Source organism: Nansenia antarctica, assembly GCF_963989245.1.
Source record: "Nansenia antarctica genome assembly, chromosome: 10".
Lineage (NCBI taxonomy): Eukaryota > Metazoa > Chordata > Actinopteri > Argentiniformes > Microstomatidae > Nansenia > Nansenia antarctica.
In genome coordinates this window covers 18,230,733-18,250,233 of record NC_137680.1, presented here as the reverse complement: position 1 = coordinate 18,250,233, position 19,501 = coordinate 18,230,733, and the positions used below count along the sequence as shown (strand labels likewise).

The following is a 19,501-nucleotide window of genomic DNA, read 5'->3' as shown; positions in this document are numbered from 1 at the left end:
ATCAATATCACACTGCTGAATCTATCACCACAACCAGGGACTATAGTGCCTTTTAAGACGTGACCATCAGATCATCAAGTTCACTTACCAAAGAAGGCACCGAATATAACTTTACAAACTCCCTCGGTTGCCCCCAATCCCTCTGGTTATTGTCATGTCATATGTTGAGGAAATAATAAGTCTGTCTGTATGTGGGAGAAGCAGCCCTCAACTATTGCCTGCTTTTTTTCCCTTCTGTGTTGAGTGTCTGTCCACTGGCACTGTCTCTCTCTAGTAGGATACTGTTTAATGCACAGATTAGGTCTATTGTGTTTTCTGTTCAGCTCTGGATTGTACACACACATGTTGAAATTACTTACTAGGAAATGCCTCAGGATGTTTTGACCGAAAATCATGGTACTCTTTTGGGTCCATTTATACTGATGCTTATTATTTTTGCAGAGAATCATCAGAGTGAACCCTGTCTCAGAATATAAGCCAGGCCAGGGGGATATCAACATTAGTGACCTCACTGGTCTAATCCAATCATGTCAGGTGAAGTGGCAAGAACATCAGTTAATACCTGACTAGTGGCATTTATTGAGATCAAGGAATTCTGAAGTAATATCTAGGCTCTACGGATGATACTGCTAAAAGCATCCTAAGTCAAAGATCCAATTTCTTGATTGCATTGTACTTAAATGTGGGTGACCGTCTTTTGTCTTGAAATTAAATTTGATTGGTGTACAGTACACACACTAACATTTTCAGACGGGCCTAGACATCAAAATGGGGCAAGTGAATAATGCACTTTTAGCTTTAACCCATGAAGACTAGTGTCCACTTGGTCGACTCAGGTTGCTGAAGATATTGTAGGCCGGCTTCCATTTGGCCTCCCCCTTCTCCTTGGTGGCCTTGTTTGTGTTCTAACCCAGCCAATGGTTTGATTAAAAATGGCCGCCTCTGTGTGACTCATGGGGTACTCACCTCTTTCAGGGGGATGTTGTTGCTGCCTCCTCAGCTTCAGACGGCTGTTAGCTAGGTGACTACGATGGTCTGGGCAATGATGTCATACTTGTGGGCAGGGCTTCTTTGAAAGCTCTGTTTTCTCTGTCGGTAGCAGCCATGATGACTTCATTCAGTGGAGAGCCTCTTTGTGGCGGGCCATGGCCTTACACTCAAGCCTTGTTATTTATTAGCAGTCCCTAAAAAGTAGTTAATCTTCTGTGGTCGGGCTCAGGGAGAGTCAAGATGAATGTGCACATGTGTTCATCATAAATTCAATGGTAGTCATTTTTTCCCAACGAGTCAAAAACGTACAGCATGTTGTGCCAACGTTGCCAACTCAGTTTGGACCTGGAAATGGCAGAGCACTGCTCATTTGCTCAATGTAAAGTAGATTTCTAGCCTAGATATGTAGAGATTGGGACACGTTTTAAGCTACGACAGTGAGCATGATTCAAGATGTTAACCTAATTGTAAATAATATCCTGAAGCCACCTCCTGAAACCACCTAACTCTTGCGTTTTCTCTTGGATTTCCTAGGTAACCCTCCATCTGTTTTTCGTTTTTCTTCATTTACAAATGTAAAGGGGTGTATTGTGTTCAATGTGCAGGCTTTTAGATTGTCCATTTTCTTTCAGAGTTGGGAGAAGAGGGAGCCTGTTCTCAGAGCTGCAGAGACCCACATCAGAGGAGGGCAGTGGGCTGAGACACTCCACCCAACACTGGGCCCCCAGCACTGGCTCCACTGGCGCGGCGGCTGTCTCTGATAGGTGGGAATCCAGTAACACCATTAACACTAAGATAATGTAACATCATTCCAGGGACATGTTATACCAGGTGTAGGGGTTTTGTATTAAGCATAACCTTTATATTTACTGGTTTGAGGGTACTCCCGCATCATATTATGGACTGTGTGATCATTGTGTTGAAATTAAATACTACTGGGTATCATCATTCTTAATTACAACATGTTGAATGGGTATTAGCCTATTGCACACAATATTCAGAACCTTTTGTGTAATTAGTTAAGCTCAGAAGCGGTGACGCCACTTTTTAAAGTTGACACTGGCCCGAGTGGCCTAACCTCTTCCATCCAGTATTTCATAACTGACTGGGAAGGCAGCCATGGAAGAGGAAGGCTAAGGAGATTTGGTTTCTACTGGAAAACCCATACGTAACGTAGCCCAGTGCCTGGGTCTTCCACAGATGGCTTTAACAGATACCACTCAACTCATGTCCAGAGTCCCTGGCGTGAAGTCTCCAGTTTCCTTAAGAAAATATGTCTGAGCAGGACAGTGTTCAAGCACTGTCACTTTTGATAACTGTGTTAGACTTTTGCATTTGGATAGTGGACACTGCACCTGTGAAGTAACACTGAAATTCACTCTAGAAACAGCATTGTAATATTACTACATAGTCATTTGGTAATTGTGTGTTATATTGAGTTGAAAGGTGGAACAGGGAACATTCCTTATTATAATAAACTGTGACCATTTTTTTCAGTCCGCTCTCTGAATTGACTGAAATGAAAAGGGATTATCCCCTACCCTGGTTCACGTTGACTGCCAGAGCAGCAGGTCAGTTTTTGGCCAGCACATATTGTCTGGAATGTATCTGCTATCCTGTGTTCCATTACTTTTTGAGATTTTATTAAATCAGTGCAATACTTGTGAACACAGCACAAACTAGACTTGTACTGTAGGTAGTCAATGGGTGATGGCAACGTTAACCTGACAGCATAGTTTGAGCCAGAAATAGGCATGATGAACATTTCATGCCGGATTTCTGTGGAGAAAATCCAAAATCCCTCCACCTGCTGTTAGCCTGTTTCCATGGCAACCCTTAAGCCAAGCAGAGTTTGACTATGAAGACATAGGCCTACTCAGAAACTTTTGTCGTTTAAGTATCCTGGTCAAGCAATGTGGAGTTAGCTTCCCCTCTGAGGACTTCCTTCCCTGCCCAGGAATAGGTAGCGTATGTAGGGGTGTTCTGCTCTGCTGTGCATGTCAAGACTAGGCATTTTAAGGCTCTGAAGCTGTAGCAAAAAAAAGTATGGTTAGTTGGCTGGTATTCATGAGTGAAGCCTTCCCTCATTGAATATTAGAAACAGCACCAACAAATTCAGTTATGAGGCCTCCAGTCAGATACTATTTTTATAGGTTTACAGCTTAAGCTCATCTCAAAAAACACCAAAGCGAGGGCAGAGTGATTGCCAGTTTCCACGCAGAGCTACGGTGGTTTTTAGAGCCCATTTGATGAGATTTAAATTAATTCTGCGACATTTCTAAAACCAGCCCCCCTGCTGGGGCACGCCGTATTAGTGGAGCAGTGACTCCGCCCACTCAGCGGCTCTCCACCATCATCCTCCACCGGAAAAATGTGGCTGATCCGCGGAACAGCCTGCGAGTTGGGATGGAATGCCTACCTCCCGCACTGTTATCCTAGCAACACAGTCTCTGCCTTGTGTCCCCCCCCCCCCCCTCTGCCTTGTTCCCCATGCCTCATCACATGATTTTTATTGTCACTTTTAATTTAGGCCTGAACGTTAGATAAAAGGCATATGAGCAGGTGTAGGCTAATATAACAGCAGGACATGTGTCGTTGTTTACCCAGTGTCAGCTCAGGTTCTGTTGTTTTCCATACAGGGCTCGGCTGCACTTGCATGTCGGTGTGATGCGCTCTTAGTGCCAGTCTCTCTGATGGGCCAGATTGAGTTCATCACAAATATCACAGGGCGGAGTGTGTCTGAGTCAGCAGCATCACGCATCTGGGGATTCATTTCAATTTGCATTTGCCTGCTATTCCTCGACACCCAATATTAATACATTGCCGTCTTCTTGCCCTGTGCTTTGTTGTCACTGTGTAAACTGTAATTCTATTAGTGACGAGTCATCCTACAGATGTGAAATGTCCTGTAACTGCTTTTGACGTCTCTGGTAACCGCCAGGATCGATTGTATAAATGAGCGTGTTGTTTTCTCAACCATTAGCTGTTTTGAGGCCGAATGTTAACGTCTCTCTGGATAGCGCAATAGCAGTCTTACTTTCGTTATTTGAATAAGTACCAGGTATATAGGGCACTGTCCACTGTTGTCCAGCAACCTGCCATATTTATGGTGGAGTTATTTTGGTGCGCAGGGTTAGCGGTTCTATATCAGGGCGAGGAGTGGGTCTCCCTAGACTGGCGCTCTGAGAGTGAGCTGAGGACATGATATGAGACGGCAGGAACCTCATGCAAGTTTAATTAGGCTCCAGTATGGCGCACTACGCCTCCGCCCCGTCTCAGACATACAGCACAGCACAGGCTGAGAATGGCTGCTTAACAGGAGGACCCACTAGGTCTGGCAGACAACCTCTTAGCCCCCCAGTTGGCCTGGCTCCACTCAGCCCTCCACGTCTCGTCTAATTAATACCTGTGAGAAGCTGTTTTTTAAGATACAGCAATAATGCAACACAAGGGCAATTCAATGGCTGCAGTTGCCATAACTACCTCATGGAAATGAGGCTCGTCTGAATTTTAATATGGCACCTCTGCAGTGTATTATCAAGTGTAACCATGGGGGTAATACCCTAAGTGCTGATACAGTCATTGATGTTCTGCTAAACACACCCCTCTCACCTTGTTAGTACGACCAGAGCACTGATCTTCTCCAGCCAAATACCACTGGTGATTTTTCTGGTGTTTAATAAGGTATTTTAAAATCATCCCAAGCACTTTTTGGGGGGGGGTTTTACCCTTATTGCAGAGTAGGGGTTTTCCATGGTGTTTTTCCATTTTATAGCAATCCCTCTTGGCAGGTATTGGAAGGTGATACTCAGTGGTATGTTCTTGAGTGCACTGATAAATTACCCTAGTCGCAGCAGTCTACTGAAAAAAATAATTTAATCTCAGTTTAGAGGCTTACTTTAAGATTTGGAAGCTGATTTTACAGCCTGACAGTTTCTAGTAATTCAGTCACTGTAGGATCAGAATTTGGATTGTGAATTTGCTGAACCGAAAGTCTATGATAAGAGGACACCGTCCGCTGCACTGTCTTACTCATTTTTCATTTCGTTTCATGGAAATTTGAGCTGCATGAGGCAACTGGAATATCAATTACTTTTTTCACTCTCTGTTGAATTAGCTCTTCTCTCCCTTCATTAAACAAGTACCCAGGGAAATTAAAAGCCACATATTATTTTGCATGTAAGGTTTCTCTGAGCTTTCTCACACCAATACAGTTGTAGTATATCTCAGCTGGTGTTGGCTTTGAATGCTTTGGTTTTAGGCATATATAAAATGGGATGCACTGTTTAATCTTCAACTGGTGTGACTGCTTCCAGGATTAGTCAGTTACAGTTTTAAAATGTTTTGGGCACCCAAGGCACAAACCAGCCCCCATGACTTTGGATGGAGAAAAATGCAGTTGAATATAGACCACTATATTATGTAGAAAAACATTTCAGCCCTCCCAAATTATTCCCATGGCTATCTGGTATAAAACAGACTAGAAAAATATGATGACTATTGGTTATAGACTAGAATTTTGAATATATAATATAAGGTGTTGCAGAGTACTACTGGAAGATGTTCTCATATTTTGTCTTATGTCCTTTCCCTTCTAGATTGGGTGACTTGTGATGAAGTCCCATGAAGTCCCCCATTGGAGCTGACATTAACAGTCAGCAGAGCCAGCAAGTGCAGATTCTCCACAAGACAAAAACATACCACACCCTGTTGTCATTCCCTCAGCAAAGTCCATCTACTGCTGTCTCCAGCCATGGCCAGTAGAAGGAAGTCCACAACCCCCTGCATGATCAGACCTGATGACATGATGGAACAGGAGGATCCAGATGAGATGGAGGTCTCGGTAAACAGCACAGAGGAAAATGGATCCACACAGGCGATGCCCAGGGAGGACTGGGCCTCGGGGAGTGAAACTAGCGACCCACGCCAGGAGTCCCCAGCACCCGAGAAGCCTGGGTCAGAGTCACAGACCCAAAGGAAGCAGCAGGGAGGCTATGAATGCAAATACTGTCCATTCTCCACTCAGAACCTGAACGAGTTTAAAGAGCATGTTGACTCCAATCACCCCAATGTCATTCTCAACCCACTTTACCTATGTGCGGTTTGCAATTTCAACACAAAAAAGTTTGACACCTTAACAGAGCACAACGAGAGGTGCCATCCAGGGGAGACCAATTTCAAGTTTAAGAGAATCAAACTCAACAATCAGACCATCCTCGAGCAGACTATAGAAGGAGCAAACAATGCAGTTGTCTGTGATGCAACTAGCACTCTAGCTGGCGAAAATTTTGCCACTTTCCCTCTGAGCAAATCCACTACGGTAAAGATCAGTAAGCCAAAAACAGACAACAACCGGACATTGACAGAAAATCTATTGGACAAACTCAACCCTGAGCTTGCTAAAAAGCAGTTCACTGCGGTGAATGTGAATGGGACTGTGATCATCCCAGAAGCAACGGTCAAGGATGGTTTCTCTCATATCATGCCTTTCCTTCAGCGCCCACCTAATTTTAATTTAGTACCAAAAATTGCTGTCCCTTTGAACACCTCCAAATACAACCCCTCACTGGATGGTAACCTGACACTCATCACCTCCTTCAACAAGTTCCCCTACCCAACTCAAGCAGAGCTTTCTTGGCTGACTGCTGCCTCGAAACACCCAGAAGAACAGATTAAAGTGTGGTTCACCACCCAGAGGCTGAAGCAGGGTATCAGCTGGTCCCCAGAAGAGGTGGAGGAGGCTCGGAAGAAGATGTTCAATGGCACCATTCAGTCAGTTCCACAGACATTCACGGTGTTGCCTGCCCAGCTGACTCAGTCCACCAAAGCCTCACAGTCCCTTCTTCAGACCGTCCCTTGCAATGTCTTTGGACAGAACAGTTTTGTGTTGACACCAGTTACAAACGGTTCAACCGTGAGTTATGCTCCTATTGCATTAACTTTGGCAAATCAGGTGGTACAGTCCATCAAGCGACCCTTGGTAGCCCCTATGGTCGCCACAGAGATTAAACGACCCTCCATAATCCAGACAGTTCAGACTGCACCGAAGATGTCCTCCCCGAAACTCACCTTCACTGTGGACTGCAATAAAACCCCAGATCAGATTGCTGTCCTCAAAGCCAGCTACACCCAGTGCCAGTTCCCAGAGGAGGAGGAAGTGTACCGTCTCATTGAGTCCACCGGCCTCTCCAGGGGTGAAATCAAAAAGTGGTTCAGTGAGCAACGCCTTCATAATCTCAAAGGTGCCCCACAGGTAAAGAGTGAACTCTCGTCAAAAGACAGTCAGACAAAAAAGGCAGTCCCCACCCAGTTTCCTCTCCTGGAGAGAGTCAAAGGCAAATCCTCAGAGCAACTCAAAATGTTAGAGGAGAGTTTTCAGAGGACCAGTTCCCCCACAGAAGCTGAAGTTGACCACCTTGTTGAGGGCACAAAGCTCTCTAAAACTGAAATCGACTGCTGGTTTTCAGAGCGCAGAGCACTCCGGGATAACATGGAGCAAGCCCTGTTTAACTCCATGGGCCCCAAGAACCCAGAGGAGCATGTGCAACGAGGCATATTGAATGGTGTTCATGAGCAGGACGGCAAAGTCAGGACCTCACCCCTTCCCATTGTCTCAGCTTCCACAAGCCCTGAGCCCATCGACAGAAAATCACTGGGACTTCTCAAAGAGGTCTTTACCCAGACCCAGTGGCCAAACCCAGAGGAGTACAATCAGCTGGAGATTCAGACGGGTCTGGCTCGCACAGAGATAGTCCGCTGGTTCAAGGACAACCGATCAGCCTTAAAAAACGGAACCTTGGAGTGGATGGAAAAGTTCCAGAATGTGAACAGCAAAGGGCAGAACGGTCAAAGCTCTTCATCGACCGCAGAGCGTCCCCAGAGCGTTCTCCCGCAGCACTTCCAAGAGGGCAAGGCACTGAAGGGGGAGGATGTACCGGAGAGGCTACCGGAGCGGCCAAAACTCACTAACCAGGATATCGTCCAATGGTTCACCAACAAGCTGGGCCAGAGTATGTCTGACATCAGCAGAAGCAGGGACCAACATGGACCGGCGAGCGCGGACCACGGCAGATGGGTGAAGGTGACCATGGCGGTTGGTGATGAGAGTAAAAGTCTGGAGACCCAGAGGCTCGGGCCAGATGCAGACGTGCTGGCGGTAGACCAGCCTGGTCGAGTGACAGGTTGAAAAGAGCATGGTAAGTCAGAAGTCAAATAACATCTGAATTCTGCGCTGTGTTAATTATGGGTTTCACTTTTGACAAGGATTTTTGTCAAATGAATAATAAGATCAAGATCAACCATCCCCCTCGTAGACAACTCTCAGTAGTCAAAATAGCTTCAATAGAGTTCATGTTATATCGTGATGGTTTCCCCTTGAATATCAAAATGATTAACAACATTTTTGTCTGTTAATTTAGCAGCTGCAGCTTTTAAGCACTCAGGATGTTAGGATCCTGTAATTTAGCCTGATTGTGCCTTCATCATCTTGGCAGAGGGTTCACCAGCCAATTCGAATTGGGATTGCACGTTGTCTTATCATTTTGGGCATTTCCCTGACAACCAGCACATCTAAAAGTCTCTTATAATCTCATTGCTTTTTGTCTGCAAAATGAAAGCTGCAGAATGATGCTTTAATGAGGCTGTTGTATATGTTTTACTTTGTTTCAGAAGGAAGTAGACTGCTGAGTTAGTCAAAAGATTCTCAAGATTGTTGAATCTGGAACCAATGATTTCACACCTGGCCTGTGACATTAGACAGTACAGTGGACTGGGAGTCCACTCCAAGCACTGGCCGTGGTGTGACCATTGAGTGCCAAAGCTGGACTTACATTATTATTACACTTAAAAGGGCCCTTGTAAATATTTTTCTGTATTGCAAAAAGCTTTGTAAACATTTTTGGGGGAAGGTTTTGTTACATTTATAATAGGAGTCCCCCCCCATAACCCCTTGAATGAGGAATGTTTAGCTTTTTTGAGATCATGGTAAACCAGTCAATCAGTTGGTAATTTGTTATTTCGAAAAAGTCAAGTGACTACCAGCTGGTCATAGATGGCACTTATTTCACATGGACAAGTCATGCGCTTCTGATAACCATGAGGATTTGTATTGGAACTATTAGACCATAGAATCACCTATCCTCTCTCATACTTAGTCAATGCTGAGAAGGCGGCCACAGAATGGATATCAATCAAAAGAGAAAATGCACTCTACATGTTTTTGTAGTCATAGTCTCATCTTTCAATGCAGCTGCTGCATCAGTACTGGTCTTTCTTGTGTTGGCTTTCTAGATATCCTAGGTGTTATTTTTCAAACCGGCAGATTTGAGACAGCTCATACATTTTTCCTGCTGCTGCTGTAGTGTCATGTTCATACATGTATCTGGAATACTGTACTGCTACCAAGATTATTGCTTGCTCTTTTTTTAAACAGTCTGCTGTAACTCAATAAAACACAACCAACTGAAAACTCTCTTGGTATAATGTAATTCAATTGTAAATCTTTAAATGTTTCCTTCCTATGTCCATAAAGAATATTGAGTATGTGTGTTAAAGGCTGACTGAGCAAAATCCTCTATCTTAAGATTACTTCAGTACAATGCATTTTCTGCATTGTTTAAATGAAAGAAAGAAAAAATAAACGTTTTGTTTCATTCTGTTTACTCCGGTACAAAATGTCATTGTACAAAACAAGTTAACAGAGAAACAAGCAGATCCAATCAAAAAAGACAATACTACTGAAATACATCCTCTGGTATAATGTCACTGTACATGTGTGTAACATCCTCAAGAGTCAATACAAGTGTGGTTACAATAGTATAGCTGTGTAACAGATTATTTTTTTATCTTCGGTTTTATATTCAAATTAGCGAGCAATTACTCATCTTCAAGAATTTGATTCTGTCTCACATTTTAGTGTAATCATCACACATACAACACAGGGTATCCATGAAATCTTGCACTTTAATTTGAGTTCCTCATGACGTTGCCCTTTTGCAAAACCTCAAAAGGGAGAAACCGAGCCAGAAGACTGCAGTTCCATGGAGTATGGAACCATACCAGCTTTACAAAGCACATCTACTGCACTGAGACACTGAGCATTACAGGCATCTCATTTACCACCAAAAAGCTTTTGCTTGGCTTGCTTCTTTTCATCTCCAAACACACAACATTGTGGCATCGTTATTGGTGTTAGAGAATTTGAATGCTAGGTTTAAGAATTGTACAGCTTCAACCCAACTGCCAATTCAAAACAGAAAAAAACATTCAGTGCTGTACCTCTGTAAAACAAACACTGCAACAGCACAAGTGAATAATGAACATGAAGATAGTTGTGTTGTATAGGAGCCTTTTTACACTGCTGGTTGCCATGTGTTATATTTAGGGAGAGACGGGCAAGAAAATTCAGTCCATATTGCTCATCTCTCCCAGAACAATGCTTTTCAAATAGCCTGACTAGTGTTCTGAAGAGGCTGACTGTGGCTCCACCACACACTGAGAGGAACCCAATAATTACAGTGTAATCTGATATGGCATCTTGTGAGAGCACAGGGGGAAAAAAACGGAAAAAAACATGCTGATCTGCAGCTGCAACATCTCTTTTCTTAACAGTCCGTAGGGAGGGGAAATAGTATAAATCCATGTTCTGCATCATTTCGGCATCAGCAGTAGTCTTGAGGACAACATCAGAAGAGTCTCTGTCCTGGCTACTCGACGTCGTGAGGACCTCCTCAGTCGTCCCCGAGCCGGAACCCTGCACCCCAGTTGTGACGTCCACCTCCTCCTCCACCACCACCGCCGCCGCCGCCACCACCTCCCGCCGCTGGCTCCTGAGCTGCGGGTCTCCTGCTGGGCGGGGCCCCAAAACCTGACACCCCACCTCTTCTGTTGGGGAAGGAACGGTACCTGTACACAGAAAATAACAGTTACTGACTGGAAACTTGTTAGTGACTGGAGGTGAAAGGGTAAAATAGGCCCTTGACAAGCAGTAGTCAAAACTGGCTGTTACAAACATGAACCAGCAGGGGAATTACAGTATCGCTTATTTGAGAGACAGATAGTGGATGTTGTTTCATGATCAAAGCAAAGGGTTGATGTACAGTACATGTTTGGTAAGTCGTTCATACTCACAGGAACTCTGGGGTGGAGAGGAAGGACCTGCCACCCAAATCCATGGGGTATTTGAACATGAGGAAGAAGTACAGGTGGCCCACCAAGTTCCCAATCAGTTCATTGATGACACTGGTGATGAGAGGAGAGCAGACAAAGAAAACTTAGCTACCATTTTACAGTAGACCATTACTTAGCTACCATTTTATGAATTGTCAACAAAAGGAGATACTTACGAGCCACCAATAATGTAGTTGAATCCAAGAATGACCCATGGTAGGTAACATGCCTGAGGGGGCAATAGAAATAACATGTAAGCAGGATGATATTTTTATTCTTGTAAGAATAATAACAGTTAAGGGAATGATATAACAATTTTTACCTTAAATCGGGTTCCAAACCAGAAGGACACAATCATCTCTCGGTTCAGCTGGGCCCACACATACAGCACTGACATTATCAGAGGGATCATCAGGAGCTGGAAAACACAACATGTGCGCCATCTTTAAATATAACTTCTCTTTGATCTCTTCTCTCTCTACTGTGGCCAGTTCATTCATAACAAGACACGGTCCAACATCCACACAACAAATACTAGCAACCATAAGAGTTACACGTTTGTTTAAACTTAATTATACTTCTTGTGATTTACTGAAGATTGCAATAAAAGCTGTGATAGATTTATGGGGATAAAGCTTAGAGCCGGGGCAAAACGCCTCCCACAGCTGTCAGACACTGCTGATGGAGAGCTTTCGGCCCCAGTGAAATAAGATACAGCTAACCATAACTCACCCTCATGTCAAATGAGAACAGTCTGATCTGACCTTTTTAATGAACTATCCAACATTATTTACCTAGTATTAACATGAGCTTCACAAGATAATAATATGTGATAAAACAGGGCCTAATATTTCCAGGTAGGAGAGGGCTGACAAATGTAAAATATACAGTATAAAGCCCTTTAGTCTAATGTATGTCATGGCTGTTTGTGGTGGAACTAAGTACTGTATTGGTAACCTATATTATCAACAGATCATAATATCCCCTCTCATCTTGTCGTCTTCACACAAATAAAAGTTGACCCAGAGGGAAAAGTGGAAGACAGTTACCTGCATATCCATCATTAAGCCAGTTATCTATGCAAACAATGTCAAGGAGACCTGCAATTCTCAACACAGTGTAAGACACTTTACAACAGAAAAAAAAAATCCGCCACAAAGTATGACACATTCATAGTATTTGAGTATTCAACAAAAACAAAAACACCAAGGCTAACTGAGAAAGGACTGGGAACTCCTGTGAGATGTGCTTCATGTGACCTAGATTAGCTGCTTGACTGTAGAAACTGTATGCCACTGGCACGGTGCCACTCTAATGTGGTACAAAGGCTTGGCTGAGAGGAAGCAAAACATAATGGGAATCAATCATTCAAAAACATTTACCTAAACACAGGTGACAAAACACCATAGGCTCAACGTGTGATGTATTCACACCATCATTACTTTGTTATACTGTACTATACACCTCTCAGCAGCATCCATAATGCATGTTGATGTGGTAAAAACATGTGTAATATGGTTATTCAACAGGTGAAGGATACAACGATGCAAAGCCAGTTGAAAAACAGCATGAATATGTAGTCTGCCGGCCTCCCGTCAAAGGCTCCTGTAAAATATAAAACAAGTAGTATTATTCAAGAATAGAAAAACATGTTATTCAAGAAAAGCCTCGACAAAAACACTGATTTCTTGTCTCACTAAATTCATTCATTTTTAAATCGTGCAATCTATAGCCTACATGGTCAATGTCACAGAACAAAATCACTAATATTTGATTTGAAACCCTACATGAAAGATTCAAATCAGCACAATGTGTCCCGAATGGGTATTTTGCCTTTTCCTGTCTTCAACAACGTTGTCATGCCTATGTTGTGTAACAGAGCTCTCTAAGAGCCACTGACCCTGACTCTAAGCTCTTAGCATTTAGTACATGATAGCAGGGCCTTTCTAGCCAGCAGGCTCAGCATGTATTATTTAACCCCAGACACAACAAATGGGAACTGGCAATTTGTCAGCTGGAAGGTGACCTTGTATGAACTGTGTGAACCCACCTGTTTCAAGCCTGGTGGAGTACTGGTACAGGAAATACAGATTGACTAAGTACAGAAATCCTGTTCCAGGGCCTACGGGGAAGTAGAGAGTCGAGGACACCGGTCTCCATATCTGTGAATAAAAGCATAGAACAGCGTCTCTCAGAGGCAAACGTATGAATCCTACGTTTTTTTATGGCTACTGCTTTATCCCCAATCTCCTATGTAGGGCACGTAGCCTAGTGCTGTGGCAATTAATATTTCAAAAACCTATTCAGAGGTGACAAAAGGCTGTCCAAATGTCATACACAGTGAGGATGAATGCGCGGGAGATAATAGTTTGTTTTTCTGATCGTGCCAGGCAGCCAAGGAATGAGCTGTTGTGACAGATACAATATGCCTACAACTCATTTCTCTGTCAAAGACGCAAGGCCGTGAGGAAACAGAATACGTCCTGAGTGATGTCACCCGGTAGCTAACCCAGCAGGCCAAATCTGATCCCCCTCACAACCTGCCACAGCAAGAGCTTTTCTCAATGTGCCTGACTGCAGCACAGGCACAGTAGCAGTTTCAGACAATATGTGCAAGAAAAATGGGAGTTTTATCTCTGTCATCTATATTTGCTTCTGGGTCAGCGCTTTCTAACCCCGCTCACAATCTTCCGGACTGAGATATATTGCAAAACTGCCGGTCAGTAACTGAGTCGCCTGAGTGTGCCCTTCAAGTGCACTACCACCATATAGCTGCAGCTAGCCTACTGTGCATGCCTATTATATGTATGCATAGTCAGGTGACCTTCTGGAGGTTAGCTGGGGAAAGTGGGTTAGAGTTAGACATTGGCAGGGTGAAAGCATGGTGAGACTGGTGGGCGGAAGAGTGCGAGCTTGGCAGCCCCTCAACAGCTAAATGATTTATTCACATGTCAAATGCACTGTGACCTCAGAACGAGTTCACACTGTAACAAAATGCCGCTGGAAAAGCTTATTGTGCTAGACTGACAAGCTTGACATTAGTTCAGTATGTCGACTGAAGGATAGACATTAGAATAAGAAACATATAGCCTAAAATACAATGTGAAGAGCAACAACTAGCCAATCATTTAAGTTAGGCCTACTGTACCTCTCAAACTACTAGAATATTTAAATTCAGAGGGATTCAGAGTGTGTGTCTACAGGCTATGAATGTGCCATAGAATATGCCATTAACCATATCCCAGGCAGTGCACTGTAATCTCCACACAAACCTAATGAAAAACAGGACAGGTCACGTGTGTGTGCCAGCTCCCAGCTGTGCACTCACCAATGGGAACCTGCTCTCACCAGATAACGGCCATTATTCTGCTGGGCTGTCAGGGTTGAGTGTTGGTACTACTGTACTGGCCCAGTGTGCAGAACCATGCCAGAGGGCCGCGGAGCATGGGGGTCCAGTTAACAAAAGAAGAAAGCAACAGCGGTTCCACCAACATGGCTCAGAGCCAGAGCAAAGCCTACACACCCACAGGGGGACAACAAGAAAGATCTCTACAACTGTCAACAGAAAAACAGGTAAGACATGCACTCCAAAGGGCCATCAGATACCAAAGTTGTCATGGTTTCAGAGTTATCTCATAACAATGAAAGATCCATATGAATGATAACTGAACTTGGACTTTGAGCAGATCACTGACTCACACGAAATGAATAGTAACACAATGAGTGAGAGTGAAAGGAAGCCAGTACTGTTGAGTCACATCTACCAGTGCACAGACACAGACATGTCTCTAGGACTGTACAGTAGAGTGAAGAAACAGCATGACGAGGCAAGAACAGCGCCACCTGGTGGAATCCTCTGCTAAGAAACATGGGCTAGGAGAGCAAAAACACAAGACCACTACTACATTGAGAAACTCAAATGACTCAAACGACCAAATTGCTCAAGGCAATTCTAATTCATGGCTAGACAAATCGCAGCTATCCTACTGTTATTTGAGATAACGACAGTAGCTTCATTACATCCCGGAAGACCAACATCAAGTCCTTGTTTTCTGATTGGACGCACTTCATGCCACTCAATGATGCTACAAGGCCTGCGAGAAGCCTTGCTAACTGCTAGGCGATGCTAGGTAAATACACAACAGTTACACAAGCTAACGGTAAACCCACAGAAATAAACGCCACGTCCATAACATTACCTGGAATTTGTGGAAGAAATATTCTGGCCATAATACCAGGTACATGGGACTGATTAGTCCCAGTTTGCCTATCAAGGGAACAACAATCGACCCAGCAAACCAATACCGGGTAATGAACGGGATGCTTTTGAACCAGTCCCCGATGTCTGACATCTTTCCATATGATCTTAGCCAAAAACAATAGTTGTCAAGTAGTTTGTTCCTTCAAAACAAAAACAATAATTCCGTTGGATGGTGTCCCCGGCCTTATGTAGAGTTCTCTCACGGTGACAACAGAACCAGCGTTTGTGTTTCCTTAGCTATGGGTGCGTTCGTAAATTCGCTCTGAGAGCGCCGGAGCGCACACTAGGTTCAACGTCATAGAGCGACCGAGTAATTTGATTGGACGAGAGGCATTCCATGAGTGCTATCAGATTTCCAGAGCGAGTTAAGAAACACAGCCTATGTTTTCGTGACGTGGCTCGAACCCGCTCACTTCCTGCTAGTGTGCACAGCCACTGAGGAACAGCCACAAGAAAGAGGCGTGTGCTGCGATGACAGGTGTCACAGAAATACGACTTTACTGAAGTTATCCCGTTTAAATATGTGATGTTATTCACAGGTTTTATTCCACAGGTTGGGAACCGCTGCTATAGTGTTATATGTTATGGAGCTGTCTAATGGGCAGCCTGGATCCTGCCAGATTTCACAGTAGCTATATATTAGTTTCCTCAATCCTGATTCTACCAGAGTGAACCGGTCTCACTAATTCATCATGAATATCATCTGTGCTACATGCCAAGTCAATAACATTCCAGCTGAACCTTCTAATGTCTTAACGTCTGCCTCTGTGTGGTCTATATTTTCAGACAACCACCAATCTCTCCTCACTACACTGTCTGAGGCCCCATCTATCATAGGGGTTAGACTCCTAACCCTGTCTGCAAGTGGACTCTGAAGGTCCTGTGTAAAGGTGAGACATGGAGAAAGGCATGGACACACACAGGCAAACACACACACACACACACACACTCTCACTCTCACATGATTGCATACACAATGTTTACATTTGTAAAGCACTAATGTCTATTCCATGAAGATAAGAGTCTGAGGAGGGAATCATCATCAATGCTTCTCTCCTCTGCTTGTCTGACAGCTCCCAATAGCAGGTCATGTGGTGCAGAGGCAGGGTCTGTGAACCACCACACCTTCAGCTGGATTCAGGTGAAGAACAGTCACAAGCAGAGCTGTAGATCATCAGCAGCAGCCAAGGGAGAGCCTTCTTCTTCCTCCATCTCTCGCAGAGCAGAGCAGAATGGCTACTCTTATTCTCAATAAGTCTAACGCCTTTGAAAGTAATCATGAAGTTCACATCCCACAGGGCAAACCATGTAATATTAAGAATTTCCATCGAGCTGTACTTCTCCATGTTATTGTTACTCATAAGGCCAAGCCCTGGGTATGACTGGTAACTACATGTGGCCAACACATCTCACACCAGATTACTTTTATTTGACTATTACTCACCACAAAAGCATTCATACATCATTTTTCATTTGAACTCAGCATTTACTTGAATATATTTTGTTTGCAATCTTATTTATTGCAATTTCATCTGTTGTAGTGTGGGAAATGTAGTTCATGTTTAATTCACATTACATGGGACCCCTCACCTTGGTCACAATCTCTTTGATTCTCCACCATTGAGATAAAGGAATTCAGAGTATGTATAAACTACCATGGCAATAAACTGATTCTGATTTAAGCTTGTAGGCTGCAGTTTTTCAGACAACCTGCTACAGTAGGCTATGGCTAGTGCACTCTTACGCTAAGTAGTGTGTAGTAATGTATGTAAATGTATAATAAATCCACTTTTTTTTTTACAGAGTAATGTATTTTATTTATTCAGTAGGTGGATGACCTCCAGCACCTCTGATAGCCCAGTAACTGTAACAATTTTGTCTCTGATTATGGCAGACCTGCATTTCATGCAGTGCGGGCTCGTTTCCATGGCCTGGTTCACACAGGCCTGGCAGCCAATCAGGTTTCATGGTCATGTTTTGTGCATGCACACACACACACACACACAAACACACACACTCCCCCTTCAAGCCCATCTCCTTGTACTACTTATAAGCTTAAGTACAGCCTCCTGAAATGGAGCATTATCTCCATTAACAGTATGGTTAAAAAGCAGAGAGATGTCGGGAAACTGTTCTCTGAATTCTTCCTCAGCATGCAGTCTCTGGTCGTCTGTGGAGAAAGGCTCTGCCCCAAACACTGATGCTCGCTTCAGTATTGAGCCCACATCTTGCTGGTACATCTGGGCAGCACCTTCTCCATTTGGCAGCAGGTCAGGATTGATCCTTTTCTGGCATCCTCCTTCTGCCAACTGATTTGGAACACCCTTGCCTGCAGAGCAATACCGTATGTACTGATTAGGATAATATCGCATTCCAAACATTCACTCTATTCATTTTTCCATAGACTATGGACTGGGCACAACTAGGGGATACAGTATTCTATAGATGTCTAGGAAGATCTATACTGTACATGTTACTCATGCTGATGTGATGTGTGAATATAATGCACCTGGAATTGGATGCGCATTCCATGACTGGACAAATCTATCCAGGCCTATTTTGCTGACTTGACAGGTGAGGTTCGAGATGCCGTATTGGACCAGAGAATCGTCCATGTCAATGATGTCCTCATTCACCATGTAGACCAGAGCCTGTTTCAATGGGTAATTAACCCGCTTGTTGACCTCTGGCCACATCCTTTCTACTGTGGGATTCTGAAAGAAAACATTGTTTCACATACATTTCATATTTTTACACAATTCAATTCAAAAGAAAAAAATTAATTAATTGGACAAAACAAAGTAAGCAAAAAGGTTTAAGAACCGCTTTACAGTATATCACATGTGGTATACTTAAAACAACAAGGATTATGAATCACGGTATACTTATTGATGATATACTTGTTGATAGACTATGGACTGGGCACAGCCAGGGGATAAAGTATTCTATATATGTCTAGGAAGATCTATGCTGTACATGTACTTGTTTGATGAAACAAGTATACCAAATACAAGAGAAATCAGAAAAGTATGTGCGGAACATGAAAATAAACATACTTTTGTGGACTGGGTTTGGAGGTATGGTGGCCTTTCGGTGTTGTGGCGGTGTTGGCATAGCTTTTCTTGCATATACAAGGTTAAGTAGAACTCTTTGCCATGGTCTACTCTTACGGTGTCCCACATTCCCTCAGTGACAACAGCCTGCCTGTAAAACACCATGAATCACTAGAGTTGCATGTATAAAGGATTACATAACACCAAACACAGCACTATTCATAGCTTTCATGTGACGTCACAGCATAGTGGAAACGCCCACCTGACGGGCAAAAGGCACTGCCCGTGAAGTTAGGAAACACAGTAGCATTGGTTAGAAAACAATCATGCCAGATAGTTGCTGTGCAATCGGGTGTACAAACCGGCGAGGAGATAGGCAGAGACTCACCAGAGATCCATGCTTGGCCATGATAAGTGTGAGATGTGTGTTGTGTTGTGGTATGTGCTCTTGTGGACGTAACTAATGAGTGACTATACATTACATACGCATCCAATGTCCTTCCAAACGAGCAGTCTTGCTTGTCTCAAACACAACATGTAAGGTATGTCCAACTTGGCGAACGTTTCCCAGTGTTTCCAATTTGCGCGAGTTCCTCAACTTGCGAGAGTTTTTCAACTTAATGTGATCACTATCATGTCTGTCAAATTATCAAAAACGAAAGTAATATAATATATTATGTTGCCGCTGTGTGGTATGTACGCGTATGTAAATGTTTGTTTGTATGTGTGTCACTTCTGGGTCGGGCCTATCCCCGATCGGAATTCAAAAGCAAAGTTATCAAACAAAATAACTTGTATCAAACCAAAACGTGTATCAAACAAAACAATAAATATTTTCGAATGTGGTGGTGGTGGTTTCTCGTGATGGTTGAAAAACTGTGTCGCACCCTCACGTGTCAGGACTCATCAAGCCCAAGTAGTACTTTAAATCAATGAAACGAAAATATGATTGAACATGACTGACTGGTTGATATTAAACTGGTTTAAATGATTATTGACACAATTAATGTATGGATTGTCATTCGATGTT

At 43.5% G+C, this 19,501-nt stretch overlaps 2 protein-coding genes and 1 long non-coding RNA gene across 3 annotated transcripts; 2 read left to right on the top strand and 1 right to left on the bottom strand.

The window, feature by feature from the left end:
- Window positions 1-1,635: 1,635 nt before the first annotated feature.
- zhx2a (zinc fingers and homeoboxes 2a) lies at window positions 1,636-9,383 on the top strand. The gene is made up of 3 exons (XM_080540337.1): window positions 1,636-1,754; window positions 5,589-8,186; window positions 8,659-9,383. Exon 2 carries the CDS (start codon window positions 5,744-5,746, stop codon window positions 8,174-8,176), a length of 2,433 nt encoding a protein of 810 aa, XP_080396463.1. The 5' UTR covers window positions 1,636-1,754; window positions 5,589-5,743; the 3' UTR covers window positions 8,177-8,186; window positions 8,659-9,383.
- Window positions 9,384-9,656: 273 nt separating this feature from the next.
- On the bottom strand, window positions 9,657-15,649 carry derl1 (derlin 1). The gene is made up of 8 exons (XM_080540379.1): window positions 15,357-15,649; window positions 13,208-13,319; window positions 12,698-12,762; window positions 12,207-12,233; window positions 11,480-11,575; window positions 11,334-11,386; window positions 11,119-11,229; window positions 9,657-10,893 (listed from the first exon to the last, which is right to left on the bottom strand). The coding sequence occupies exons 1-8, from the start codon at window positions 15,507-15,509 to the stop codon at window positions 10,719-10,721; spliced, it is 792 nt and encodes a 263-aa protein (XP_080396505.1). The 5' UTR covers window positions 15,510-15,649; the 3' UTR covers window positions 9,657-10,718.
- LOC308166122 lies at window positions 14,553-17,107 on the top strand. Its single transcript, XR_013937691.1, has 3 exons — window positions 14,553-14,730; window positions 16,205-16,308; window positions 16,492-17,107. It is a non-coding gene; the product is annotated as an uncharacterized lncRNA (long non-coding RNA).
- Window positions 17,108-19,501: the final 2,394 nt, after the last annotated feature.